At 43.7% G+C, this 17,309-nt stretch overlaps 1 protein-coding gene across 2 annotated transcripts in view; it reads left to right on the top strand.

Moving 5' to 3' along the window:
* The window catches only part of DENND6B (DENN domain containing 6B), a 37,157-nt gene that overhangs the window by 3,416 nt on the left and 16,432 nt on the right, over window positions 1-17,309 (top strand). The window contains exons 2-9 of one of the 2 annotated variants that reach the window (XM_044989585.1): window positions 6,953-6,991; window positions 7,071-7,113; window positions 8,722-8,834; window positions 10,681-10,761; window positions 13,071-13,176; window positions 16,035-16,114; window positions 16,353-16,415; window positions 17,092-17,147. In XM_044989585.1, the coding sequence (XP_044845520.1) occupies window positions 6,953-6,991; window positions 7,071-7,113; window positions 8,722-8,834; window positions 10,681-10,761; window positions 13,071-13,176; window positions 16,035-16,114; window positions 16,353-16,415; window positions 17,092-17,147 (581 nt within the window). Of the gene's footprint in view, window positions 1-6,952; window positions 6,992-7,070; window positions 7,114-8,721; window positions 8,835-10,680; window positions 10,762-13,070; window positions 13,177-16,034; window positions 16,115-16,352; window positions 16,416-17,091; window positions 17,148-17,309 lie in introns of those variants that run through there. The other variant, XM_044989594.1, reaches the window with a different exon arrangement.

Genomic DNA, 17,309 nt, shown 5'->3' with positions numbered 1-17,309 from the left:
GGTCCTGATCCTGTGATTGACTCCACTCGGACAGATCAGTGCATCCACACAAGGTCAATTACAGGGTCAGAACCTTAGACTGTAAGCTCTTTGGGGCAGGGAGAATGTCTTACAATATGTTTGTATGGCATCTGGTGTGATGGGACCTCAGTCCTGACTTGGGTCTTTGGATGCTGCTGTAATACCGCACCATTGAGATCAAGCCATTAGAGAAATGTGTGTCTATATGTGGCCCAGTATGCTTCTGGAGAGATGTTTATAGTTATGGTATGTCTACAGCAGCTGAGGAGGATGCTTCCCTTGCTTCTTTGCTCAAGCTAGCGTGCAAAAAATAGCAGTGTGGCTGCGGTGGCACAGGCAGCGGCAGCTCGGGCTGGCTGAGCACGATCCCACCCGACCACCTGGGTGTGTACTTGGATGACTAGCCTGAGCTGCAGCTTGTGTCACTGTGGCCACACTGCTCTTTTTAGCATGCTAACAGAGCTAACATGTGCCTGTTTACCCAGGCTGGGAAGCACTCTTCCAGCTGCTGTGCAGATCCTCGGACTGACACTTCATAAATACTTAGAAGAAGAATTTTGCCTTTGCCAGTGGCATTGCAAAATGGATATAGAGGTGGGGAGAAAAGCTTTTCTGCTTTGCCCAGGTTGAGTGTACACCATACTTCTTTGCAGCAACCTCTGGCAATCTGTGCATGAAGAGGCACCGGTGCCAAAAAAGGCTTTCGTTCTGCATGTTAGTGGAAATCCATTAAACAGCAGTGATGTGTCTTATTCCAGAGTAGGTGTATTCCACATATGGCCACCACAGTTCTGCAGTAGAGGTAGATCTGGTTGGAGCAAGATTTGCATTCTGAGACCTGTAATTATTATGGGCTGTGCCTGTGGATTAAGCAACAGGGAAGCTGCATTGTACTCCTTTGGATACAAATTAGGCGAAGGGCACTGGTTCCGCCAATTTGCCTATAGCCTATGTTGAGACTAAGTTTGAGAATTCTTAGTGTGTGCCTTACCTTTGCCGCTCTTTGGCACTGCCTGTTTGGCCTCTCAATACATAAATGGGCACTAACATTGTTCCAACCCCTATCCCACCCTTCAGACTTTGCCTTCCACATCTGAGACAGGAGAGTGAAAAATTATTCCTTCTGTGTACTTTGTAGACACAGAGTCATCCTGGACACATTAATTCTAAACACTGGGATTTCTTAACTGTTTACTGGACTTTATTTTATTTTTCAGTGCCTAACTAGCTTTTGGAGATGTATAAAAAATAAAAACATGGGAGACCTAATCAGCCTTGCTGTAGGGTTCTTCGAAACTGTGCAGTCTCAAATATTTTTTTCTGAATAAAACTCTTCCGGATGGATCTGATTGGATGGAGCTTTCAGTGTTATTAAAATCAATGCATTTCTTCCTTCCCCTTGCTGCTCTAGATCAGTATAAAAGCCATGTAATTGGAGCCATCCTGGTGCACAGTTCTTGACCTTTAACAACAATATGCATGAAGGCAAGCCTAGTTTGTATTGTGGATCCATCAAATGGAATGGGAACTCTTAATACACCTTTACAGCTGTCACTGTAGCCTAGGGATTGCACGTTTCCAAATGTTGCATGATTTGTATGTTGTCTGCACAGCAATCACCAAGCACAGATATTCAATCAGTCTTGAACATAAAGCGTTCCATTGGCTTAAGCCTTGGTGGTGTTCAAATGTATAATATAATACAAACCGTAATAGGTGCTACGAAAGGAAGAATCAGCTGATGCAGGAATCAGATAGAATTACACTGGCTATGAGTCATGCACCAGCATGTTTCTTCAAATAGCCTATGAAGTGACTATCTCAGTTCAGGGCAACTGCACCTGTATTTCCCCTCAGTGGTCCAGCAAGGGCACTCACTCTCAGACTTCCAGTTTTCCAGCTGTTGCCTCTCTTCGGTGGAGAACTGCATCTCAATCCCTTCTGACCAGGGTACGTCCAGGCGGAACAGTTCCTGGCCTTCGCTGTATTTCCAGCACAGATAGTCTGCCTAAACAGACTTGCTTGCTTTCTCTTCAGAGATTGATAACAATGATTGTCAACGGTTGTAAGTTACTGCACAGTTCTTTCTAAGCAAGCCAAATGTAACGTTTAAAGCATTACAGAGAAGATGCATTAAAAACAATAAAAGAACTTACACACATGCTAATAAGCTTATCTGGAACTTCTGAGTTCCTAACATGGATTCTGGCAGATGAGTCCTTCAGTCCCCTACCCTACAGGAGACCCTGTGGTTACCAGTTCCTCACAACTCCAGCTCAGAACAAGCACCCAGTCTTACGAGGCCTCAGTAGGCCAAGTCCTTCCAATCCTTCCCTAAGGATTGGGGCCCTCCGTGGACCAGAGGTCCTGTCTGCTTGCTGTATGAGGAAGAAGGCCCTGAGGCACTTTAAACCCAGGCTTTTTATCCAAAAGTCTCTTCTTTGTCTCTTGGTCTCTGGAGAATTCAGTTTGAACTAGTATCTGTATATATCCCTGCAGGGGTGGGTTCCAAGCCTGATAAAGGATGAAGTTCATTAGCATCCCCCTTTCCTACTAGAGAAGGTCTGTACAATGTCACAACACATATACAATTGCATTGTTAATACAATGTACCCCAAAGATATTAACCTTTGTAAGTTTATCTTAATTCCATAAGGCTATTACAGGATTTTGTCAGTCTGTCACCCTGACAACAAAAATAGCAGGGAAAATTTCAAAATATTTTCCTATCTTTTTTTTTGGTTTTTCTTCCTCCAGTTAACAGTTTGGAGTCTGTAGGTGCTGTTGGGAACAGATCTTACTAGCACATTGCTTTTGAACTCTACAAGGGCCCTGACTGCTCGGCTGCTGCTGTCATAGAAACAGACAGTGGAGTGCTGAAAATGGGGTCTGGTAGTTCTAAAATAACCCATTTCACAAAAGCACAACCCCTCCCTTCCTAAACCCCTCCAAACACAGGCGCTTTGTGCAGCAGGGGCTATTTTAAACTACCAGACTCCATATTCAGGGTTACAGTTTGCGTTGCTATGACAGTAGCAGAGCACTCGGGGCCCTTGTAGATTTCAATGTGGGAGCCTTAGTGGAATGACCCTTTCTCAACAGTACAAGCAGGCTGCACACTGTTAACTTAGCTTTGGTGGGAGAGCTCCTACTTCACAGAGAATATTGAGTGACTTCAGCCAGTTGGGGCTCCTGTTTAGATTTCAAGGGATCTTTACAATGAAATGTTCCTTTTTATATACAGTACATTTTTGCAATTGAAAAGTGCTATATCCTAAATATTCTGGATTTTCCTTTCATCCACAAAGTATTTAATGAGTATTAACTTATTCCCAACCTTCTCCTGGGTGGGTAAGTATTCTTAGCTCATTTTACTGGGGAAGGAAAGCTATAGACATTAAGGATCAGACTTTCAAAAGTGACCGTTGATTTTTGAGTGTCTCAATGTTTGCGTAGTCAGCCTGAGACATTTGGGCCTGATTTTCCAAACTGCTGATCGCCTGCAGCTCCAATTGAAGTAAATACTTAACATCTCTGAAAATCAGGCCTAAATCAGGGGGCCAACCTCAGTGTCCACATTTGAGAATTTTGGTTTGAGTGGCTTGCTGGAGGCCATAGAAGATGTGGTATCAGAATTAGAATTCGGTTCTGTCTTCCAGTCCAGCACTTAGACCACAAGCAGTAAGTCTTCCAGAAAGAGTGGTTGTACTGGATTCGCGAAATGCTCGGTTGGCTGATAATTTGAGAATGAATAGACTTCAGGCATGCAGGACTCCACTCTTGTTGGACCCTTTGCTCTGTGTGTGATAAATTGGAAGTTACAGAAAGAAAAATTGGACTGAAGATCAAATTGGTCAGAGCCATATGAGTTTGGAGTCAGCTGCTCATTGTAAAAATACATCAAGCATTTTATGAAAATAATTGCACTCCTCCTGTGCAGTTCTAATGCATCACATCTTGGTGTCTAAAAGCATAGGTTCTTTGGCCTTGCTTTTATCACACATCTGCCCCTTCACTGCTGCACTGTACCTGTCATAACTTCACTCCTGGCGTTTTATAGCTTATGCCTTTTTTGTGTGGTGAGGCTGTACTGTCAGCGTAGTCTCTAATAGTTAACTTGACTCATTTTCAGAAGCTGATTAGGCCAGCCTGCCAAAGAAGCTGTGAGGAATTACTAGAGCTAGGACAGGCTTGATCCTGTGAACCTTCAAAGCTCTGGCTTGAAGCCCAGAGTAGCTATTAATAGACAGGTAGGAGAAGCCAAGTTTTGAAAACAGCTTCTGATTTGAGTACCAGGTGGTCCTCATACTGTCCTGAAACAGAACTACCTCCTGAGACCCTCAGAATTAGACTGTGCCTAGAAAATCCCTGTCTTGCAGGTCATCCAGTACAAGTAGCTTTCAAAGTGCCAGTAACCTGCCTGCCTAAAATTCCCCCCTGCAATTTCACTTGGCTACGTTATTCTTCATTTTCTATCCAGAAGGGCTGTTTGGGGCAGCTGCTGCATGGTTTATTAATAAAGTGTTGTAAATACTTTAGGATCCATCTGGGTAAAAGGTGGGATATAAAGCTTAATATCATTATCACTGTGTCAGAATTCCTCACGTCTCTTTGTATTTGTGATTGAGATTATTGTTCTGGAAAGAACCTTGCTGGTGTATGTCAGTTGCACACAGATTTTTGTACGTGCCACTGAACTGAGAAATGCTGAATGAGTTTACTTCTCCTTAGCTGGGTTACACTGTCTACAGGCACATAGATGCAACGCTAGCAGCACTTAAATATTTCAAGTACAAAATGGAATTTGTTTTCAATTTAGATACATAGAATCAGTCTAGGTTCTTTTGCATTTGAAGCATTAGGTGACAAATCCCACTGACTTTATAGCATAATTCTTTAGGCATTTGAGGTTGGAGTCAAACATACAACATGTCTCATCAATCTGTTAGAATTCTTTGAGGGTGTCAACAAGCTTGTGGACAAGGGTGATCCAGTCGATATAGTGTACTTGGACTTTCAGAAAGCCTTTGATAAGGTCCCTCACTAAAGGCTCTTAAGCAAAGTAAGCTGCCATGGGATAAGAGGGAAGGTCCTCGCATGGATTGGTAACTGGTTAAAAGACAGGAAAGAAAGGTTAAGAATAAATGGTCAGTTTTCACAATAGGGAGAGGTAAATAGTGGTGTCCACCAGGGGTCTGTACTGGGACCTGTGCTGTTCAACATATTCTTAAATGATCTGGAAAAGAGGTGAACAGTGAGGATGCAAAATTTGCAGGTGATGCAAAACTACTCCAGATACTTAAGTCCAAAGCTGACTGCAAAGAGTTACAAAGGAATCTCACAAAACTGGGTGACCAGGCAACAAAATATAAGATGAAATTCAATGTTAAGTGCAAATTAATGTATATTGGAAAAATAATCCCATCTGAACATACAAAATGATGGGATCTACATTAGCTGTTACCACTCAAGAAAGAGATCTTGGTGTCATTGTGCATAGTTCTCTGAAAACATCTGCTCAATGTGCAGCGGCAGCCAAAAAAGCTAATAATGTTAGGAACCATTAGGAAAGGGATAGATAATAAGACAGAAAATATCATAACATCACTACATAAATCCATGGTATGCCCACACCTTGAATGCTGCATGCATTTCTGGTTGCTCCATCTCAAAAAGATGTATTAGAATTGGAAAGTGTGCAGAGAAGGGCAACAAAAATGATTAAGGGCATGGAATGGCTTCTGTATGAGGAGAGATGAATAAGATTGGGACTGATCAGTTTAGAAAAGAGACAACTAAGATGGGGGTGTGTATGATAGAGATCTATAAATAATGAATGGTGTGGGAAAAGTGAATAGAGAAGTGTTATTTACCTCTTTACGCAACACAAGAAACGGGTCACCTGATCAAATTAATAGGCAGCAGGTTTAAAACAAACAAAAAGAAATACTACTTCACACAATGCACAGTCAACCTGTGGAACATGTTGCTATAGGATATTGTGAAGGCTAAAAGTATAACTGCATTCAGAAAAGAATTAGAAAAGTTAATGGAGCACAGGTCCATAAATGGCTATTAGCCAAGATGGTCAGGGATGGAATCCCATGCTCCAGGTGTCCCTAAACCTCCAACTATCAGAAGCTGGGACTAGCTGACAGGGCTTGGATTACTCAAAATTGTCATGTTCTGTTCATTCCTCTGAAATGAAGGCACTGGCCATTGTCAGACGACAGGATACTGAGATAGATGGACCATTGGTCTGACCTAGTATGGCCATTCTTACATTCTTATATGTTTGCTGTTCCATTGCAGTGGTCACAGGATATGGTTCCCTCTGCAGCCTTCTGAACACTTGGACCATTTTAAAGAAACATAGGTGCTGCCTTAGCCAGGTTCAAAAGCAGAAAAAAACAACTATAGATATAGGCCCATGCTTAAGTGCTGTCTTGAATGGAGATGCTTTCCTGAATTGGGGCCATAAAGAGGAAGGGACTTGGAAACAATTTCAGGCTGAATGAGGATAATTCTGTTTGGCTTCCTCTAGAGAGCACAGTCACCAAATCAGCAATCTCTGCTATCAGGTTTAAGCTTCAGGCTACTTAGTTTTTAAAGTTCAAAGAACTGCTAGTTTTTAAACCAGGGATGTCAGAATTAAAATGTGAATGATTCTTTCTGTCTACAGATTGGTTTATCTAATAAATGTGGCTTCTGACACTGGCTGCCTTTTGTTAACTCACTGTACTATCAGGTTCTAAATGGGTATGTTTACCTGTTAATAGTGTGAGCTAGAGTCTGTGGATTATATAACCTGATTTTTTCTTACAGCCAGGAAGCAATGTACATTTAAAAACATTGGCCTGGTGGGGGTGAGTTTTGGGGGACGTAGCAATGGCCGGAGTCTGCAGCTTGTCATCTCTTTTTTGTTTTGTAGTTGGTGTATCCTTATGACTTCAGACTGACAGAAAAAGAGGTAGGATTGTTTCTTCTGTTTTAAAGATCGGTAGGTGTCGTAGAGAGGGTGTCTTACAATGTGTTCTTGTTTGTTACAGAAAACCAACATATGCTACTTGTCCTTCCCAGACTCCTACTCAGGTAGGTGGCATCTGTGGGCTCTGCATGGAGAATGAGGATGGTTCCTGTTGTTGTGAAAGAGACATTAAGGTTAATATTAGAAAGAGTGAGTCAGCATCTGTAATGTAGCAGAGAGAACAATGGGCTGTATCTTCCAGAATGAAGACCTCAGAGAGCACTCTGGCATCAGGGCTGCATGGAGAGGTTTCCAGTTGAATTTTGATCCTTATCTAAATAGATGCAGAATCTGTGATCTAGCGGCTGACTGGAGAATTTCTCTATGTGCAAGCTTTGCTCATGCTTTTCAGGTGCCAGAAAAAGTATTACAAATAGTAATCAGGGCTAAATTTCCCCGGATTTGCAGCTGTCCATGCTGATATCAGCATTTTGATGCAGAAGATGGCTCAGCACAGGGAGAAATGTACTTAGCTTTTCTGGGGAAGGGGTTCTCTCCGAACAAAACACAACAAATTCAGAGTCTGTGTTTGCGAATCAGAACGATAGCTATGAGATGGAAAGCTGTATTAGGCCACTTCCCGTAAATCCCTCCATGATTGTTTCCTACAGTCTGCTCTCCAGGGCTTTGGCCAGTTGAGTTTTAATTGTCCTTAGAGATGGTGCTTCCACCACTTCCTTTCTGAGCCCTTTCTACTTCTGCTGTCCATCCCAAACTTTTCTGTTCTTAGTGTGATCCCTTTATTTCTAGCTGTACTCCTTCATAACACACAAAATAATCCCTTTCCTTCCTTGGGGCTTAAGCATCTAAAAAAATGTGAAGGGTGTATCATGTCTCACCCCTATGTAGTGCATTAGTTATTGATTAGCCTAAATTAGTGTTTAGCCAAGTTTTACATATGTAGCTCTCATCATAAATCAGCCCTTCCAGCTTCCTGCTGTAGTTGCTGTGGGTTGAACGTGTATATTAGAGATGATAATGGCAGCATGGTAGAACTCTGTGGGCTGCATTTTGCCCATTCTTGGACCGTCGAGTCAGTTTTCCATAGACCTGAATATCAGTCCCAGTTTGGCTCTCCTTTCACATGCCTGATGATGATTTGGGGCCTAAAATAATGTGAACTCACTTTGCACATATTCTGTAGGTGTCTCTCTGCCCATCCCTCCAATCTGGGGTATCTCTGGAGAGAATTTCATGCTCTGGTACCATGTGCAAAGTGTTCTCAGTGTGGGGGTTCCCAGCTGGGGAACTCACTCAGCTTGGCCATTTGCCAGAACAAGTACATCCTGGCTCTCAGGGTACGGTGCACTGGCTGTGTTTTCAGCCAAGGCTTTATGCAGTTTTGGATTAAAACTATATATGTGTAGGTTTCCAATCTGGTGTGGATGATAGGGGGAGGGCTGCAGCTGCTCAGTGTGGGCAGTACTGGCTGATGTTTTTAATGTTCCCAGCAAATGAGTGCATAATAAATACATCAATACAAATTCCTGTGATCTGCTGCATCTCCTTCCTAATTGATCCTACTGTTTTGCTGTTGCTCTCTCACTGCTAATTTGAGTTTGATATATTTTAACTGGTTTTTACTTCCTTACATTTTTTTGATAATCAAAGTCCCTAGTCCTTTCTTTACTGAATCTTCTTCTTGAGTGTGTGTGATCTTGTCTCTGTCTCAGGCGGCCTAGGAGATACTCAATTTAGCTTCCGTCTCCGTCAGTCTGGGGGGCAGAGAAACACTCATTTTGGGGATGATGGCGAATATAACAGAGAAGCCCCCCTAACACTACAGGTCAGTTATTGCACAGTATGCAGCTTGCACCTGCGAAATGAACAATAGCATTCATGTGTTTAAAAACAAAATGTGAACATGGATTTATTTTTTCTGTAAATAATTGTCCTGTTTGACTGGGAATAATCATAAAGGGGTAAATTTTCAGCATAAGGATTCCTATTCATCTTAATGCGAGTAGAGGGACATACTGCCGAGGATTTAACCTCTCTGTGGGAATAAAGATCAAGATATGATGTGTTGGAATGAGCCAGGCTGAAGGAGTGTTATTGCTCCGCTCAAACAGGGGACGAATGTTAGAGCTCTGGTGACCTAGAAAAGCTTTCTACCCCTGGAGTTCTGGTCTGTGATGCTCTCTTGTACTGGCTAGTCCATTTCACACAGAGAAGGTAGGTGTGGCTAGGTACTGATTCTCCTGCTAGAGCAGGAGTTTGTCCTTACTTCCTCTTCCTTCTTCCCCTGTTTGGTGTCAGGGTCCCTCAGGTGCCTGTGTAAGGTTTCTTAACGCCTGCCATCATATGCCCTGGGGAGTGACTCATGGTGACTGCTGCGCAGAGAAGGAATTCTGGGAATATTCTGGACTCTCTCATCACCTAGTGGTCTCACAACACACACAATCGCATTGCTCTCCAGTCAGCAAGGGAGGGGGGCCTGCTCAGAGATCGCACCAGGTGGTGCTAAAGAATTGCCAGGGGAGCAAGACTGCTAAAAAACTAGATGCTGCTCCTGGGAAAGTAATGTGTTATAAGTGCCACGGTCAATAGAACTCTGACACGCCAAGGAATAGTAGGCCTGGTCCACTGTGACTCCATCACTACCCCAGTGCCAGTTGTGGGAATGTAGGGATGTTGTAAATGCCAACTAGCGGTGAGGGATTTTTATCAAATCATGTGGGTTTTTTTTTTTGCCTTACAAGCTCTGTCCTTCAGGTCCTTTGTCAAAGCTACTGTCCTAGCTAAAGCCAGAATGGCATTGACTCAAGAGTTTGTCTGGCGAGAGTGCTATTGAGCGATGGAGGGCAGGCATCTCTTCCTCTCAGGAGATGTGTTGCCCCCACAGCACTCCAAGCCCATCTCTATCCCAAGAGGGAAGCTGGAAATCAGACAAGAGCTTGCTACATAGCAACAGGGAGTTACCAGGATTAGATCACTGAGCAAGCCCAGCTGGTTCATTCCAATGGGAACAGCAAGTAACCCTTTTAATAAGGGCCACAGATGGAATTACAGTAGTGGGTGTAGTACAAGGGGCTGGGTGACACCCTGGAGTTCAACTCCTTATGCTGCAATTGTGAATTCAGTGGGCCCAGTCTCATCCCTACATGGCCATTTAATAAATTCTGCCGTACAGTTTGTCATTGACAGTTGCCTCACAGAGAAGACCAGGCCTGGAGTAGTGGGGGGTGCTGTAGTTCAGGGCTGAGATGTACTTGCAGATCTCTGAGACGAGCAGTGGTGGGCAACATGCGGCCCATCAGGGTAATCTGATTGTGGGATACAAGACATTTTGCTGACGTTGACTGTCCGCAGGCAAGGCCCCCCGCAGCTCCAAGTGGCCACGGTTCGCCGTTCCCGACCAATGGGAGCTGCAGGAAGTGGCGGGCCACAGGGACGTGCTGGCCACAGCTCCCATTGGCGGGGAATGGCAAACCGCATCCACTGGGAGCTGCAGGGAGCTGTCCTGGTGGACGGTCAACGTCAGCAAAATGTCTCGCAGCCCGCAGTCAGATTACCCTGATGAGCTGCATGTGGGCCGCAGGCTGCCCTCCACTGGACTAGAGGGAGGCTCAAGACTGGTGGCGGAGGTAGCAGGTTCCTTGACAATGGTATTGTTGACCTCTTTCTTGCAGCGGGAGTCAGCTCATTACTTTGGCTATGTGTACTTCAGGCAAGTCAAGGACAGCTCAATGAAGAGAGGTTATTTCCAGAAGGTGAGTATTGAAACTAGGTAACTTGCTGCTTTAAAGGAGTACCTAGCTGTAAAATGGCATCTATCCATGGTTCTTAACAATCTCACCATTCCCTTCAATGACACCAGAAATGTTCCTCAAGGAAACAGGAAGGGCCACAGGGAAAAAAGCTGCAACAGTTGGACTACATGGAAAGTGTAGTCCGAAACAAACTTGCAAGACGCTGCCGTACTAGATAAATCATGTGACCAGTGATTTACAGTCCATTTGTGCCATAAATTCCTGAGAAATCTCTGAAGGAATATCTCCCTTCCCATACACTCCAGCTTCAGGAGCACAGAGATGGTGTATTTTGTTGTTGTTTGTATGATGGTACCACCCACAATGTGCTGGACACTGTCCAAATGTAGAGGAATACACAACTGGTGCCTCAAGGAACATGGAATTTCAGACTAGTTCTTTTTCTCAAGTCTAGTGAAGGAAGATTTTCCAATTCATTGCAGGCATCTATTTCTCTTTCTTTTATCTTTATCCATTGAATTACCAGTTTTGTTTTGATCTTCCCATCAAAACTAAAGTGACCTCCTATTAAAGAGTTTGAACCAGAGGGGAATTAAAACTATCGTTCAGAGACCTCTGCTTTGCAATAGGCCAGTCTGATAATTTGACAGAAGATTGAGGCTCTTTTGCTCCTATAATTGTTTTGTGCACTTCTCCTCTTCTATCCTGCTCTGTGCTCACACCCCGGAGTATCTTCCAAAGAGCAGTCTTGTCTTAACACTCATCAACTTGTGTCCCCAGTAAAATAATCGATCAGTCACTGAGAGAAAAACAACACTTAAAATCAGCGACAAAGAGTCCTGGTGCCACAGGACTCTTTGTCGCTTTTTCCAGATCCAGACTAACATGGCTACTCCTCTGATACTTAAAATCAGGAAGATAATGGAAAATTGGATCGCACTGGAGAGTTTCTGTAAAACACCTCTTGCCATGCTAACTTGATTGCTTTTGCGATAGAATTACAGCAGTAGAGGATAATGTAAAAGCACTGGATACAATACACTGTGACACTAAGGGCTGGTCTGCACTGCCGCATTAGGCACAGCTGCACCAATACAGCTGCGCTGCTGTAGTGCATCTGGTGAAGATGTGCTATCCTGACGGGAGAGCGCTTTCCTGTCTGCATAATTACTCCACCTCAACGAGAGGCGGAAGCTATGTCAGCGGGAGAGCGTCTCCTGCCAACAGCATGGGGTGGGTATTGCTTTAAGTCACTGTAAATTGCGTCTCCTGGGGGGATGGTTTTTCACACCCTTGAGCAAGGTAAGTTACATTGACTTAAGTGGTAGTGTAGACAAGGCCTTAGATGGGAGTAAAACGGAGGGCTAGACCAAATGGCAAAGTACATCTCTACCCCGATATAACGTGACCTGATATAACACGAATTCAGATATAACGCGGTAAAACAGCGCTCTGGGGGGCAGGGCTGCGCACTCTGGCAGATCAAAGCAAGTTTGATATAACACAGTTTCGCCTATAACGCGGTAAGATTCTTTGGCTCCCAAGGACAGCGTTATATCGGGGTAGAGGTGTACTGAATTGGAGAAAGTGTCCAGGAGTTATTGAAAAGATTTGAGTTGGAATAATTTGAAAAACAGAGTAAGCAGCACACTGAGGGGATACTGAATTGGAAGGTGGTATAAAAACCAATGACAGAGATGGTATAAAGGGACCCAGTGAGATTAGAAACATGGGCAGAAAAAGCAAAATGAAATTAACTTGGAAAAATGATCTCTCATTTCCCTTATTTTGTTTGTCTGCTTCAGTCTTCCACATATCAGTTCCCTGCCTGGTCCCTGATTCCTGCTCTGCTGATTTGTTCCCCTGTGCCTGGTCTCTAGCTCTACTCGGTACCCTCCTCCCTCAGGTAGCTCCTGGTGTGCTTGCACTGGCAGCTTTGGATCTACTGGCAATCACTGGCTCTTTACACTGGTGATCTTTTTTCTGCTGGGCTGCAGATTCATCTCTTATGGTTGCAGTGGTCCCTAGTGGAGGCTGCTAGACTGGCTCCTTCCGGCTTACAGCTGCTTCTGCAGACATCCAGGCTCTTCCCTGAGCGTGGACACCTGGAGAATCCAGTACAAAATAACCATCAAGTGTTCCACAGATTGTGAGCAAGTGCACTGAAACATCATTTTGGGCAAAATAGATTCAGCTTCTGGGCTCCTGGCAAGAGTCCATTGTGGACCTCCGGTGGGCAGAGTCTGAACACCTCTTGTAGATGGAGTGCTAAAGGTGCTGACGATGGTGCTACTGTGTATCTATTTCAGTCTCTAGTGCTGGTGTCACGCTTGCCTTATGTGAACCTGTTCCAATCTCTGCTGCAGCTGATTGCTCCTGAGTACTTTGACAAGCTGGAGCCGTGCCTGGAGGCAGGTAAGGAGAAAGGGTGGGCATGAGGGTTTTGTCACGGGGTTAAAAATCTAATATTAGTAAATGTGGAGGCAAATGGGAGATGTATGCCATGGAAAATGGAAAACAAATTGATAAGAAAGGGTTGCAGAGCTGCACGTTACTAGTAGGGAGAAACATCAATTAGTTCCATTAAACAAATATATATATATTACACACGCACAGCTGTTTTGACCATTATTAAGGCTGGAAAGTCAAATGCTCAAAAGTTAGGAAGTGCAAGAATTAAGATGGTCTGTGCAACCTTAATTTGGATCCTTTGTGTGCACGGATTATGATATAGTCTTTAATCACATGATCATAAACTATTTTTTTCCACATTCTCCCTGAGGCACAGAGAGAATAAGGTCAAAAGTATCCACTTAATTTCGGCATCCAGTTTGAGACACCTAGGACCCGATTTAATCAGAGTACTTCATGTCACTGTGTGTGTTCAAAGCGCAGCTCCCATTGACTTCAGTTGCTGTTGTGACAGCACAGGAATGACAGTCTCCCAGCTCTCAGTTATTGTCCCTGGACCTATCTAGCCCCTAGGAGCCCAGAGCTGCTATGCATAAGAACATAAGAATGGCCAGACTGGGTCAGACCAAAGGTCCATCCAGCCCAGTATCCTGTCGTCCGACAGTGGCCAATGCCAGGTGCCCCAGAGGAAATGAACTGAACAGGTAATCATCAGGTGATCCATCCTCTGTCGCCCATTCCCAGCTTCTGGAAAATAGAGGCTAGGGACACCATCCCTGCCCATCCTGGCTAATAGCCATTGATGGACCTATCCTCCATTAATTTATCTAGTTCTTTTTTTAACCCTATTATGTAGTCTTGGCCTTCACAATATCCTCTGGCAAGGAGTTCCAGAGGTTGACTGTGCGTTGTGTGAAAAAGTACTTCCTTTTGTTTGTTTTAAACCTGCTGCCTATTAATTTCATTTGGTGGCCCCTAGTTCTTATGTTATGAGAAGGAGTAAATAACACTTGCTTATTTACTCTCCACACCAGTTATGATTTTATAGATCTCTATCATATCTCCTCTGTCATCTCTTTTCCAAGATGAAAAGTCCCAATCTTATTAATCTCTCCTCATACAGCAGCTGATCCATACCCCTAATAATTTTTGTTGCCCTTTTCTGAATCTTTTCCAAGTCCAATATATCTTTTTTGAGATGGGGCGACCACATCTGCACACAGTATTCAAGATGTGGACGTACCATGGATTTATATAGAGACAATATTATATTTTCTGTCCTATTATCTATCCCTTTCTTAATGATTCCCAACATTCTGTTCACTTTTTTGACTGCCGCTGCACATCAAGTGGATGTTTTCAGAGAACTGTCCACAATGACTCCAAGATCTCTTGAGTGGTAACAGCTAATTTAGACCCCATCATTTTATAAGTATAGTTAGGAATATGTTTTCCAATGTGCATTACTTTGCCTTTGTCAACATTGAATTTCATCTGCCATTTTCTTGCCCAGTCACCCAGTTTTGAGAGATTCTTTTGTAGCTCTTCACAGTCTGCCTGGGATTTAATTATCTTGAGTAGTTTTGTATCATCTCCAAATGTTGCCACTTTACTGTTCACCGCTTTTTCCAGATCATTTATGAATACGTTAAATTGGACTGGGCCCAGTACAGACCCCTGGGGGACATCACTATTTACATCTCTCCATTCTGAAAACTGACCATTTATTCCTGCCCTTTATTTCCTATCTTTTAACTAGTTACCAATCCATGAGAGAACCTTCTCTCTTATCCCATGACAGTTTACTTTGCTTAAGAGCCTTTGGTGAAGGACCCTGTGAAAGGCTTTCTGAAAATCTAAATACACTATATCCACTGGATCTCCCTTGTCCACATGTTTGTTGACCCCCTCAAAGAATTCTAGTAGATTTCCCTTTACAAAAACCATGTTGACTATTCCCCAACAAATTATGTTCATCTATGTGTCTGACAATTTTGTTCTGTACTATAGTTTCAACCAGTTTGCCCAGTACTGAACTCAGGCTTACCAGCCTGTAATTGCCAGGGTCTCCTCTGGAGCCCTTTTTAAAAATTGGTGTCACATTCGCTGTCCTCCAGTCATTTGGTACAGAAGCTGATTTAAATCATAGGTTACAGACAACAGTTAGTAGTCCTGCAGTTTCACATTTGAGTTCATTCCGAACTCGTGGGTGATACCATCTGGTCCTGATGACTTATTACTGTTTAGTTTATCAGTTTGTTCCAAAACCTGCTCTAATGACACCTCAATCAGGGACAATTCCTCAGATTTGTCACCTAAAAAGAATGGCTCAGGTTTGGGAATCTCCGTCAGATCCTCAACCAGAAAGACCGATGCAAAGAATTCATTTATTTATCCGCAGTGGCCTTATCATTCTTGAGTGTTCCTTTATCATCTCGACCATCCAGTGGCCCCACTGGTTGTTTAGCAGGCTTCCTGCTTCTGATGTACTTAAAAAAAATTTTTTGCTATTACTTTTTGAGTCTTTGGCTAGCTGTACTTCAAATTCCTTTTTGGCCTTCCTAATTATATTTTTACACTTCATTTGCTAGAGTTTATGCTCCTTTCTATTTTCCTCATTAGGATTTAACTTCCACTTTTTAAAGGATGCCTTTTTGCCTCTCACAGCTTTTTACTTTGTTGTTTAGCTACGGTAGCTCTTTTTTTGGTTCTCTTATTAGCAAGCAGAGTTAGATACCTTATCCTGTAATAAAGACCAGCAGCAGTGGTGATATGTTCACAGCAGGATTCACAGAGACTACCTAAATCGGCTGCATTTGTCCCTCGGGTTGAAGTTTTGCCTTTTGTCCATGTTTTTGCAGTGTGCAATGAGATTGATCAGTGGCCACCTCCGGTGCCAGGACAGACGCTAAACCTTCCTGTGATGGGAATTGTCATTCAGGTACTTGCTACTGCTATTCCACTCTCAAATGCTCCAGCCACAGGCATTGATGGACTCTGAACCCGAAAGGTGGCATATTTCCTTTATACTCCTTTGGATGTTAATGTTCCTGACGGCTCTAAATTCTTTCCCTTTGTTCCTAGTCTCTGCACATTTAGACATAAACAGGAAGTTTTCATGCCTGCCAGCTGAGCCCATCTCCCCAAATAACCTCTCTGTGTTCCTGTTTGTAACCCAGGTGAGAATCCCATCCAGGGTGGATAAACCCGGATCAAGTCCTCTGAAGCAGTTCAATCAGGAGGTGAGATGAAGAAGAGAGTGGTGTAAAATGGCCCAATAGCAAGCAGAGTCTAGATTGCTGAGTAAGAGAAGGGTACTGTAGAATTGGAGCTCTTTGGAGCTTGTCCAACGTGCTCCCTGGAACAACAGCTTCCTAAATATTCCTCTCGAGTGTTTTCACTCAACTCTTCAAACTCCTGCCGAATAAGAATGACACTAACCCCTGTCTGGGCAGAGAAATCCCTGAGTGATGCTGCTTCAGCCTCTTGGGTAATTTTACATCATTGCTCCTTGTTCTGCCATCTTAACCCCTGCCAGTAATCCCTTCTCCTTCCCTCCTTTGTGCTATTACCTTTCACACATTTCTGGACTCTTAGCATCCACCACCTTCCCTGATTATCATTTTCCCAAGCTCTGCTTGGATGCAGTGGGAAGGCTTGGAAGGCAGGGGGTTTTTGGCTGGCGCCTGGGGTAAGAAATGAAATTCTTACACCTCGACTGGCTCAGCAGTTTACCCCCGGTCCGTGCTGTCCACGTTTGCTCCTAGCTTGGCTCTCCAAACGTTATCTTTGTCTGAGCTTTTTGATGCTTTGGTACTTACTGTAGATGGAATGTCTTTCTGTGACTGAGGTGGGCAACTCAGAGTGACAGTAGTTTGTGCTCATTCATTAACTGCCTTTCTCCTCTCTCCCATTCAGAACTTGTTACCAGCCCCGTTAGTTCTCCCCAGTGTTCATGAACTGGATCTTTTCAGGTGGGAGTTAGCTTCTCTCAACGCACTCCTCCCATCCTACCTCCTTCCTCTCTGCTCATGATGTTCTTTAACTGAGTGGGCGGTTGTGGGTATTGAGTGTGATCTTGATACTTCTTGTCGGTAAAGTGCATCAGTCTGAACGTGGGGTTAGTAGGAGCTGCA

This window comes from Mauremys mutica, chromosome 1, assembly GCF_020497125.1.
Source record: "Mauremys mutica isolate MM-2020 ecotype Southern chromosome 1, ASM2049712v1, whole genome shotgun sequence".
In the NCBI taxonomy this organism is placed as follows: Eukaryota; Metazoa; Chordata; order Testudines; family Geoemydidae; genus Mauremys; species Mauremys mutica.
This window is presented reverse-complemented; position numbering and strand designations above follow the sequence as displayed.